This window comes from Ptychodera flava, chromosome 6 (assembly GCF_041260155.1).
Source record: "Ptychodera flava strain L36383 chromosome 6, AS_Pfla_20210202, whole genome shotgun sequence".
Lineage (NCBI taxonomy): Eukaryota > Metazoa > Hemichordata > Enteropneusta > Ptychoderidae > Ptychodera > Ptychodera flava.
The window spans coordinates 1,532,239-1,545,264 of record NC_091933.1 but is presented as its reverse complement, the minus strand read 5'-3'; the positions used below and the strand labels follow the sequence as shown (position 1 = coordinate 1,545,264).

Genomic DNA, 13,026 nt, shown 5'->3' with positions numbered 1-13,026 from the left:
AATGTTTGCAATTATATATAACTCTCAATTTGATACTTCCTAAGGTATGTTTCTTGAAGCTTCTCTTTCTTTTTTCTTGCAGTTGAGGTGTATCAAGTTTATGCTATAATTCAAGCAATTCTTTGCCCAACATATTGCAGTTTCTATAGTTGTATCATATTTACAACCTGTATTGTATATTACATACATCTTTGCTTTCAACCTCTGTTAACTAGAATGGTTTATTTTACAATCCAAAAAGACATTCATCAGCATTTTTAGCTCCCGTTTTAGTGATACAGAGCTTATCTAATAGGTGGATGTATGTTGGCATCTGGCGTCTGTCAACTTTTTACATTCAAAACTTCTTCAAAATGGCCTTTCCGATTCCTTTTAATATTTCGAGTACAGGTCCTACGGAAAAATCTTAATCAGATTGTTCAAATTGTCGTGAAATATGCAGAGTTCTCTTTTAGGCCATCTTTGTCATTTTTTGTCATAAAGTATTCCAAATGTTCTTCTTCAAAACTTCTGGCCAGACAGTGTGATATTTGGGATATAGGTCGATTATAGGATCGATTACAGATTTGTTCAAATTGTGCAGAAATATGCAAATTTGTATTTTTAGGGCAATTTTTTTTATTTTTGATCAAATTTTATTTTTTCACCAAAACCACTTGTCCGATGGCTTTGATATTTGGTATACAGGGTCATAGGGATGATCAAATGTAATGTAATGAATATTGGTTTTGTGGTTTTGGTGAAAAAATATATTTGCCATTTTTGGTCAGGCTGTCCTGAAGTGAGCTATCAAAGATTTCCACCACAGACCAAATTTGGCGCTGTCTGTGTCATGCCCCTGTTGTATATTCTGCCATGTTATTTTTTGGATTCTACGTAACTACACACTTTGCTCAAGTAACATGTTGACGAAGTACACATTTGTCTTTTCTTTTTGTGTATGTAATGTTCAGGAAAAGCAATAATACTGTTTTCCATACATCACTTACCAGCCCCAGCCTGTTCTAGGTTGCTTGTGTTTTACAGCCAACCGGGTTTTGTGTTTAGCTACCCAGGTGCCATGCTTCTGTCAGGCCTCATCCAATTCTTTTAACCCTTTGAACCCGGCTCGGACATAAATGTCCGATGACGTCATAGAGTACCAAGGGGTCAGGGTGCAATGGGTTAACAGGACATAATTGTATTCATTCATGCAAAATACATTAATAAATATTTTTCAAATCGGGAAATCAACTGACAATATTTACTGTTAATAATCTACAATCATATTCCTTTGTGTGGAGTACTGATGTGCTTTTTAGCTACTATAGACTATAGTCTATAGAAGCTATTGGGATGGGTATCTGTCCGGCGTCCGGCGTCAGTCTGTATGTACCATGTATGTATGTATGTCCGTTTGTGAGGCGTCCGTCCACTCAAATATCTTGAGAACCGTAGTACTTACTGATTTGATATTTGTTGTGTAGATGAGAAATATGCTTTTGAGAAACCAATTTTTTTAATTTTGTGATATTGTTGAAAATATGCAAATTAGTGCAAAAAAAGGCGTTTTTGGTAAAAAATCTTCTTCTTCATAACTGCTGGTCAGACAGCTTTGTTATTTGGTATACAAGTCCCTAGGGATAACCCAACTTAGATTTGTTCAAATTGTGATAAAATATGCAAATCTGTATTTTTAAGGAATTTTTTTGTCATTTTTGGTCAAAACTTTATTACATCAAAACTGCTTGTATGACAGCTTTGATATTTGGTATACAGGTTCCTACAGATAAACTAAATGTGATGTATTGAATATATGACGAAATCTGCAATTTTGTATTTTTGGTGCAATTTTTGCCATTTTTGGTCAAAAAATGTGTTTCTCAAAAAGTACTTGTCTGATGCCTTTGATATTTGGTACACAGGTTCCTAGGGGATATTGAAATTTGATGAAATCTTCAACTTTTGTATTTTGGGGTAAATTTTTGCCATTTTTGGTCAAAATATTTGTTTCTCAAAAGTTACTCATCTGATAGCTTTGATATTTAGTATACAGGTTCCTAGACTTTATCTTAATGTAATATATTGAAATGATGATGAAATCATCAATTTTGTATGTTTGCAGCTAATTTTGCCATTTTTGTTCAGGCCATCCTTTAATGAGCTATCAAAGATATCCACCTTCTTCATCAATACATGAGTCACAAAAAGTTATTCTCTACATAACACAGCAGAGCTCTGTCAACTGTTGGGTCACTTGTTTTTCAAAACCGCTGGTCAGACAGCTTTAATATTTGGTTTACAGGTCCCTAGGATGACCTTAGTGAGGTAATTTCATACAGTCAGGAAATACTTAATTTTGTATCCATGTCTATAGTAGTTTCAGGGACTTTGGCCCTATGTTTTATAAAAATTTGATTAGAATTACTTGTCACAAATGAATTACTCAACAAATCTGGTTTAACCATCATAAATGTACTTGATAATCCTTTAAAAGACAAACACAACATGTCACAGTTGTGAGACCACTTACACATGTCATTTTCAAGGAAATCGCAGCCGAGCCACTTCAACCGAGGATTATACAAAGGTCATGTTCCATGACTATAGCCCCTATATCAGTAGAACCTCACCAACAATAAAGCAGGGAGAATTGTCTGACAGCTTGAGTGGAAAATCACAGATGAACAGTCCATGATGGAAAAACTTGCCATATGGCAGATAAATGCAGCATTGGCCAGGTGTAGCCTCAACAGGATGCAAATTTCAATGATCATCACTGATTTCTGTTCTTTAAGGCTTAAAACACTGTAAGAACAAAGAGTAATAATTCTTCAGAAAGTAAGGACCATTAATCATTCATTTGCAGTGTGTTTTACACTTGTAATATGGGACCAATAGGTAAAGTTATAACTAATACTGCTTTATTAAAGTACAAGATAATTGAAGAATTGGCAGCTTCATAGTGGGCCAAATATCCTGTCTTCATATTTAACAGACCAGTGCAAACCTTTTGGCTTCCAGAGATTTCTGTGTCCTAAAGCTTTCCGCTTGTAATAGCTACAGTAAATCATGGAAAACACAGGACAGAGTCAGTCTGAAGAAATCTATGTCTGTCAAAATGGTCACATATCTGGCGGCGGCCTCTGTCATGTGAGATATGCCATTGGTCTGCAAAATTGGTAAGTATGAACACTAGACTGAAATACTGAAGCTGTTAATTTGTATTTTGTTTGTTGCATATATAGGTTGTAAGATCTTATTAAATCTGGGACAGAGATAAAACTCCTCAAAACTATTATTCACCATTAGCTCATATGAGATGTATGTTCATATGATTCTTGGTCTACCTCTCACTACCATTCACTCTTTACATCATTGATTAGTGTGTGCTATTGTGAACCCTTGAACCTTTCAGGATGAGGTCCGTCTCAAGGATGAATGTGTCAATATGAATGATCATGAAATCCACTGAAGCTGTGGGAAATACACACATTCCTTGAAAGTTGATATGATGCATGATTTAAAGATGGATGAAGATACCTAATAGCTCCTCCATTGCTTGACTGTAGCAACAGTGTCATCATTGGTATAGCGCCACCACTAGCACTCCCTAGATCTGGAGAGTGACATTGCAGCTTTTCCTCAGTATCCATAGAGAGTGCATATTAAAACAGGCTTACTCAACTAAGCAAGCTATAAAACATGTTTGGTTTTACCCCTGCAAATATTCTGAAGCAGCATCAGTGTCTTCTTTTGATACTATGTTTATTCATCATTTGACAACTTGTTACACTATCCCATAAAATGCTACCTGCCTATGGATATGTGTATACCCTTCTTCATTCAAGGTTGGGGCAATAGTATAATTTAGAGACCAGATTTCTGATTTGCAGTATGCCTGCCATCACAGTTTTAAAAAATTTAACGCAGACAAGTAGGTATAGAAGAAGATTTTAGAATAGGTGTTTATTCACAGTTATTTATTAAAAGAAAAACTTCAATGTTACAACTGCCATTGGTCATTTGTTTGCATCTACAAGTCAGGATAGACAACCCTGTCCCAGCATGCTCTATGTCCGTCTTTGTATCTATGTCATTGATGGTTTCATGATTTATCATTTGTGAATCCCATCATGCACCTTGGCTGACAAAGCTGACATCTCTCTCGACTTCACTCTTTGGTTAATTTTTGTTTCATATAAAATGCAATTAATTTTCCTTTGCTCTCTAAATTCTTCTCACCCAGTACCTACATTACATCATTAACACTTTACAGTGATACAAGAATGCATTGCTTAAAATTAATGGATATCAACAGACCTCTTATCTTAATTTCAGTCAGCAAACTAAAAAAATACATTTGAAGTAATAGCCATGCTTTTTAAAAAATAGTGTCATTGTCCATTTAACAAATAACATATTTTTATCATCATTACAAAATGATTTACAAAGCCAATACGCTATCCACTGTTGCTTAGACACAATAGAGTTGTGATTCTTGATCTTAAATTTGGCTTTACTACTTGATTATCCTGTTTAATAGCATCTGAATACATAAAATAAAAACAGGCAATAATTGCAAGGAGTACTGTAGCCCTTTGATAATTAAATACATCTGGACTGAAAGAGGTAATGTAAACATTTCTGATAGTGACACATCAATGTGCCATGCTTATCAGTAAAAGAGACACTGTACAAAATAGAAGGGCACTGTACATAACAGATGGACACACCAGAAGATCAACATAGTACATTGCAGATCAACACAGTACATAACAGATGGACACAGTACATAGGAGATGGACAATGTACATAACAGATGGACAATGTACGTAACAGAAGGTCATTGTACAAAGTTTCATGCTTTGTTTTCTACAGATGTATGCATACTCAACTTTATAACTTTATCTGGCTTTCCTTGGTTGCCAATATTATTTAAAAAAATACTGCAAGGCTGTCAAACTTGTAATTACCAGAAATAAAAAGGCATGGCTTGTTTAACAAAATCAAGGTTATTCTACATCTAGTATACATGTAACTGTGACAAAACAAAAATTCTTTGCAGGAAAAGTCATACACAGGAGCTGGATTACTAGTACTACAGAGCAATGCAGATCCCTGCTGAAATTCAAGCATGATTTTTCTAAGCCTGAAGATCAGGTATTTTCATCATTATAAGTAGCATGTAATTGATAGAAAATTGCTAATCAAGGAAGATGAGGAATCCTATGAGTGACCACAGTTGATTTTTTTTTGAAATCAGTTGATGTCATATTGATGTCTATACAGGACACACTTGCACAAATGTCCACTTTAACGCTGTATAAATAGATGGTTCACTTTGATATCAATTCAAGATAACGGTGGTTCTATTTGTACTCTTGGACATTCAGTTACAAACCGCTAGTATGCAAATTACACAAATCACAGCCAAGCTGCTGAATACAGTAGCATCATAATAAAACATAATCCAAACACAGAGATGACCATTTTTATGTCTGCAATTCATTCTTGTATTTTGACAAGCTATCCAGTACAACATAATGGTCACTGCAGGCATTTTACATGATATAAAGGAATTTAAGTTGGGTCTTTAATGCCTTCATGATTGCTTCATACTACTTGATTATCAATCAATGGCACTGTTACAAGTTGATATACTGAATGTAATAATGTTAACTTGGTTAAATTTTCAAGGCTTTAACTTAGTGAAGTTCATTATATTGTTGAAAGGCAACAAAAAAATGACAAAATATGACATTAAACTACTAAATCACGGCATGCATTTATGGATGGTGCATTGGAGCAGCATGCTTCTGTTTCTCAGTATCTTCATATTATTAAAGGCAAAGTAATTGTAACTTATAATGACTTTTCAGGATTTGTTGCATGTTTCACTAAGAATTCTCAGGTTTACTATACTTCCCACACTATGCGGAAAATACCCAGTACTTGGCTTGTCTCCATTGACTCTATGTCCTGCATTGTTTGTTTTGATGATCAAATTCAGATCAAGACTTGAATTCAACCTTTAACAATTACAGTTCATTTCCAAAACTGATATGCTGCATTGGCAACAAAATACTAGGTATTTCAAACTGCTGTCACCAGACTGGCAAACTGAGGTTGATACATGGAACAAACAAACTGCAAAATTGTCAGAAGTTACAGTAACTGTGGCTTTAAGGTTAGCTTGATGAAGGTAGATGATTTGACTTTTTTATTGTACTAAACTGTGAACTTGTAGCAATAGCAGTGTCAACAACTGCAGCTTTTGACTTCAATTTTATCTTGATCATTCTTCACTTTGATGTGACCACCAGTTTCACCTCTTTCATCAAGTGAGTTTGCATTCATTCTGTTTGAAGCAAGGATTTCATCTAGCAGAAACCTGTAAGATAATAAACAATTAAAACAAACAGATATTTATTACAAACACACATTTCTATCAAAGGTTCCTGGCTAAATATCTCTTTCAATTAGCCCCTACTTCCTAAGGAAGTATTTGTCAGTTGATTTTTATTATTCAGCAGACTTCTTAAATTGTTGTCAGTTTTATCAGTGCTGTCTCTTTGCTTGCAAACACTGCTATAATACACAATGACAACATCAACATGGATGTTTACCATAGGCAATGACTACATGACACTAGCCACACCAATTTCAGTGATCTGATAACATTGCCATGAACAAGGCCCTCTGCATTGTAATGGAAAATGACATGTTTCATTATTGTCTTTGTATTATCCAGGTATCTATCATTACATACATACTTTCTGTATGATTCCTATTGGGTAAAAATCAGTGATGTGAGGTCCTCTAGCAAATGGCTGAGTGCAATTATTTTATACTTTGAGAATTTATATCACCATTTTCTTTTGTTTTAACCACTGAATTTGCCATATGTTGGGTACAATTAAATCTTAAACTCAATGCAGTGAACTTTCAAACTTGTGCATTGAAATACATGTCTTTCTGAATATTGATTAATTATCTCTCATAGTACAGCACATAAGTGCAGATGTTGGAACCTGAATATCTCACCATTTGTAAACTTGACAAAGTCAAGTATAGTGGTAGTTTAATTGTCAAGCCATAGCACTACTAAAACATGGACCCATATATTGCATATATTGTCACGGCAAAACAATCTTGTGAAATCAAATATTGAGAGTTTTATTTCTTTGACATATGATGATGACAACATTTTAAAAGATATGCACATGTTTTAGGTACATACTTCGCACTTACACATAGAAAGGATGTGTTATACAAGACATAGCCTGTAATGTGAAATATTTATGACATAAAAACTACAGAAACCAAAAGCCCAGTACATCTTTAGTTTCTACTTACTTCATTGCTTCTTGTACATTTGTACCATCTTTTACAGACATTTCAGTCCATCCTATAAAATCACTGTCTTTTGCCAGTTGCTCTATTTCATCTTCTGAAACAGGCCTGTCTGGTAGATCAGACTAAATAAAAAAAGAAAAAACAAGTCATAGATGACACAGTCCCCATTGGATCAACTGTTTTAGGGAGCTGTTAATCCCTGTTTGAATTATAACACTTCTTGTCTGTGATTGGTGCAATCAGTGTCAAGTGTTGTGTTATTATTCATTCTTTATTTTGCATTTTATGAATAATGAATAAATGAACATTAGTAGTAAAAATACAGTTGACATGATTCATTCATTTCCACAAATATACACATGATTTATCCACACACATGCAAGTGAGTAGATCACAAGTGAATCGTTTCATACTTTCACTAAGGAGGCGCCCTCTCTCCCTGAATCACATCAAATGCTGCAGGTGTTTGGTTCTTTCAAATACGAGGGATTTACCTTCAAAGCTAGGAGCTTGCTATCCAAAATATGCATTCGCTGATTAATATTTAGTATCAGGAGTAAAACATTTTAGTTCTATTGGGAAATATTTAATGATTGGTGATTTTTCTCATGATATCATGACATCAGAAATTTTGTAATGATTTTGGATAGTCTGTACGTTTTGTTCACTGACCAATAGATAAACAAAAATATGGACAGTCAATTAGTCCCTGCACTTTATCAACAGCTACTAAAATTAAAGTCTTTTTGCTGATTTTCGTTTCATAAAGAAATTTCTGTATGAATTATTCCTTGCATGCTGTGCTATACTTAAGTACCAGCGTGATTTAGAATCTTGCTCACAACACATTCATGACATTAAACCTTTGAGGAAAACCTTGCCAAACTGTCATCGGATCTCCTTTAAATTATGCGTTACTTTACATGTACTCCTAAATGCAAATGACAATCTTACCTTATTTGCTATCAGCAGACATGGTACTGGTTGGCCATCTGGAAGACTCACTTTAGAGTCTAAATCACGTTTCCATTTTGTGATATTTTGAAATGTTTTCTTGCCTGTAATATCAAACATGATGACACATGCTGCTGCATCTTTGTAATATACCCTGGTCATTGATGAAAACCTTTCCTGTCCTGTAAATTCAAACAATCATTTTAAAATGTCAATTATCAAGTCAATTTCTTGACTAAAACTTGTACCTTAAGAATTGTTGTGTTCAAAAGCTGGAAGTAAATAAATGTATTGCATTAGACAAACTCCCTGAAAAGACAGTAGCATTCAGCTACACTCTTCCCTTCCATACAAATATCTACAGTATAATGCCAAGTGACTTCCCTCCAACAAAATAACATGGAGATATTGTTAAAGAAATACATTGTCTGTGAACAAGAAAGTTAAACATGTACAGTTCCAATTAACCCCTCCAGGATAAAAATTGGTACTGACTGACCAAATGACGTAAGTTTTTCAAAATATAGAATTATCATACAATGAGAAAACTTTATAAATGATAATTTTAGAAATGTCTTTACACAAAACAGGAATTAACTTTCTGTTGAATGATAACATTAGACCAGTCAGAATTACTGTATGATAGATTTCACTCATTAGATTTCTCCCTCACTTGCAGCAAAGAGAAATCTTACTTGATATACTGGTAGAGATATTTCACCGCACATCTCTCTTATATTTATTCTCTTTATAATTTCACACATTTTCTGCAATTAAAAGTGAAGGTACTGTTTGCATAGCATTGTCTTATTGACGTTGGTTCATTTTAAGTTTCATAAACCATATTGAACTGATCAGTGTTCAATATACCAACCACAATCACTCCACCCACAGTCCCTTCACTGTGGGTGGAGTAACTATGTACCAACATAGCCAGTATGTGTGTACTATGCAATCTATTATTGCAATCTATTTTTATGTCTAATCTGGACAAGAATTCATCTGTCGACAACAAAATATTGCATATTGTACACAAATGCTTCTTGTTGACAAGCAATGTTTTTGTTCAAGGTTGAGGAACACTGGTAAATGATGGGAACCCCACAAACATATCTGTTGTCCCCTAATCCAATTACATTGCCATTGGCTTGGGCCCCCTAAGAAGAAGAGGAATGTTTTCCAGTAATCACAATTTGGGCCCAGCCCTTTACTATACTAAGAGGAACCTTGTAATATGACTGGGAACCCTGGGTAACATTTACCTGCTTACTGTCCTTAACAAAAACCCTGACAAGACTAGTACTCTGCATGGAGAATAACAAGATGGATTTTGTTTTGAAGAACATAAAAATTGAAAATATATTGCAAGTACAGCCTTTGTTCCTTTAATGATAGCTCTGGTACAAAAAAGAAACTCATAAAACTTTGCATTGTATCAAAGTTTGTTGCTCTCTGTGAACTTTCACATTGAAATTACACAATGTATCATCTGTTTATAATTTGAAACTTAAATAGTTACTGATGGTCAATGTTTTTGGTGTCACTGTGATCAATTTACATAGCAGAAAGATACAAAACAAAATATTTTGCTTGAATGTTGATCTTTGGAAGGTGAGGTCAAAGTAGCTATAACTTCAAATTTTCAACTCATGACATATTTTGATGGATTTTGACTGATGATAACGTGAATATTGTAGAACCATCAAATTCCATGGCAACTACATTCCACGGAAAAAGGCCACATAGTATATATACTTGAAAAATCTGCAAGTCTTGCTGGTATCTATACGTTTTAGTGTAGGTATGATAAAAAAAACACTTGGGAAATCACCACATAGTTTGTATGAAGGAAACGTTGAAGATTTATATGTCAAATTTTGTCTCACTTAATCAGGAAAAGGCAAGTTTGTTATAAAAGTTCCTTACCTGCAATATCCCATAACTGTAATCTGACAGTTTCACTATCTGATATCTGGATCACTTTCAGAGCAAAATCCACTGAAATGAAAAAATGAAAGCATCTCTTGAAAACCTAATACTGCTTTTGATAGGTACATAAAAACTAATAAATTCGAAATTTGTCCTTTGAAATTTCAGCCTCTGATTGTAAGACTGCACATATAAAGTAATATGATCTTTAAATTTAAATGGCTGAATGGCAGAGTACTGCAACTAAACTGTATGTGTATACATCTAAGAAGGCAAGAAGGTATTAAAATTGCATAGCTCATACTCAAATTTACAAAGCCTTTCATATACCAGTCACTCTGTATGTGTTAATAGCTAACCTTTTTGATTTGCAAGTATAGACCATGATTAGCTCTGAGTTGGCATTGGCACTGGCTAAGCCTTACAGCCGGATATTGGCCTAGTTGACAGTTAGATATTTTTAACCGCCACCTCTGCCTTGTGTTTCAATTTTCAACAACCCCCTAACTGTTGGCTTGAAAATTTTGATGGGGCCCCTCCCCCTCTGCCATAGAAACACACCAATGCGCGCTTGTGCACACACGTAGACACACACACACACACACATATTTTTATATATATATATTTCCAATGAGGACATCTGTATACTTTTATATATATATATATATATATATATATATATATATATATATATATATATATATATATAATATATATATATATATATATATATATATATATATATATATATATATTATACTGAGAATCTAGGAACTTGTAGTTGTCACTCTACAGGCTGTTTAAAGCAATCATCAGATTGATGATGATTGATGATGATGATGACTGATGATTGCTTAGCGCATGAAACAGCCTGTAGAGTGACAACTACAAGTTCCTAGATTCTCAGTATTAAAGCCCTGCAGAAATGCATTGAGCACTATAGTTTGCCTGCATTGACAAGCAAACCTTTTTCGTATATATATATATATATATATATATATATATATATATATATATATATATATATATATATATATATATATATATATATATAACAAAATATTTCAATCATTGTATATTGTTTTTAGAGGTTTGTCTGACTTAATGGACAAATAATTGCAAGTGTGCAATATCATGGTGCATTGACCTCTAAAGCAAGGTCACAGTTTTATTTGCCAATACTGGAAGGTATTGTCGTACATTTCCGTAAATCGATGATTATAAAAGAACATAAGACCATTGATGCTTTCACGCTATAGACTATTACAAAACAAAAGACATTCCCTAAATGTAATTATAAAAGGATCTCAATGTCTCGACAATATTTACTTCGTCGAGAATCACATTGACTGCTGGGAACAGACTTGTCCTCAAGGTTATGGGTCAAACTTCACTCTCTGCTATATACTTCCAGTGGTATTTGTCTTCAGCTTGTCGATTGTCATGTTTAACGATTTTGAGAACACTGATGTGGATTCGAACCTGAAAGAATGGGGTGCATTCGTCTCTACTACCGTTCGATTTTCTTAATGCTGTATTAAAGTGTAACCTACCTCCAATGGTTGTCTTGTACTCACGTCTGTAAGAATCGTTTACATAGCGCTGCACAAACGACGTCTTTCCTACTGTTGCATCCCCAATAATCAAAACTTTAAACAGTCTTTCCGTCATTTCTTTTGGCACTACGTTGACAAAACAGAAATGTGGTGAACCTACGCTGCGGAAGATGTCAGGTCGCCGGCGATGATTCCAACAACACTTGTCCCCGGTCTACAGCCCAGAAGAAACTGAACTGATCCTTTGGTTACACTCGCTATAGCGAACTATGTGACAAAGACCATCTTTGTTTCAGGCATGCGATGTCCGATTTAGATTTTGTGCGCACAACAAACAAGAGAGTGTATCAACACTACACCGAAAAGCGACGAACGGGGTTTTATGTACGTAACAATCTTGAATTGGCGGTGGGAGGGCCGGGGGCTGTCAACGACTGACGACAACAGGTCATGTGTTTTCGTGTGTCACCTGACTGAACCTCGTACGAAAGGTCGTAAACCGCACTCGGGTCACAGATCACCGTCGCCGCCCACAGTCGAATACAGAGCTCATTGAAATGTTGGAATGTAAACCAAAGTCAATATATGTGCAGTGTTATCAAAGACACGATTTTACAGAAATATTACACAAATCAAAAGGCACAGCGTGCACGAACTGGATATCAGATAATAACTTTAATCAAATTGCCAATGTTTGACACACACGTATTAGGAACATCTATCAAGTAAAATATTAGGGGAGAACCATTTTGACATCCGGGGGGACCGGAGGATGGGGGCTTGACGGCAGGTGAAGAAGAAGAAAAAAAATGACCCAGTATAATGTCTTTAGAAATAAATGATAATAGCAGATCAAAGGGAAAAAAACTGTAACAAAATTTGCGAAATCTGACTTTGTCATTCTCTCATTCTCTGGAGGTGCGCCGCCGAGCTAACATTTGATGTGAAAATACATGAGGAAGTCCAATGCCTTTTTTACCAGTATTCGTGATATAAACACACAATACAGGTTATATAGGTCAAAACTCGTTCCACAAAAAGCTTTTGTTGTAAGCTACGTCCTGGCAAACACATTTCATATGTTGCAATGATCAAAATTTAAATAAAGATATTTTCGATAGAATTGCTCAGTATAAGGGACTGGTCAGTTTCTTCGGCCTGGGGGGGGGGCCGGTGGATTATTTTTTGCCGACGTCAAAAAGTGGCTGACCCCCCCTATTCCAAATTTTGAAAACAGGGTGACCCCCCC

General features: G+C 34.9%; 1 protein-coding gene across 1 annotated transcript; it reads right to left on the bottom strand.

The window, feature by feature from the left end:
• Window positions 1–3,921: 3,921 nt before the first annotated feature.
• On the bottom strand, window positions 3,922–12,288 carry LOC139134556 (ras-related protein Rab-7L1-like). Its single transcript, XM_070701443.1, has 5 exons — window positions 11,775–12,288; window positions 10,219–10,290; window positions 8,293–8,474; window positions 7,339–7,460; window positions 3,922–6,373 (listed from the first exon to the last, which is right to left on the bottom strand). Exons 1-5 carry the CDS (start codon window positions 11,890–11,892, stop codon window positions 6,241–6,243), a joined length of 627 nt encoding a protein of 208 aa, XP_070557544.1. The 5' UTR covers window positions 11,893–12,288; the 3' UTR covers window positions 3,922–6,240.
• Between the last annotated feature and the right edge of the window lie 738 nt (window positions 12,289–13,026).

What these genes read in the sequence shown, in the direction of transcription:
- LOC139134556 (XM_070701443.1), bottom strand. Translation starts at nt 11,892, where the DNA reads ATGACGGAAAGACTGTTTAAAGTTTTGATTATTGGGGATGCAACAGTA. An exon ending in GTACAAGACAACCATTGGAG is followed by an intron (nt 10,291 to 11,774) that starts GTAGGTTACACT and finishes TTTTCATTTCAG; the next exon opens with TGGATTTTGCTCTGAAAGTG. An exon ending in AATGTACAAGAAGCAATGAA is followed by an intron (nt 6,374 to 7,338) that starts GTAAGTAGAAAC and finishes ATTATCTTACAG; the next exon opens with GTTTCTGCTAGATGAAATCC.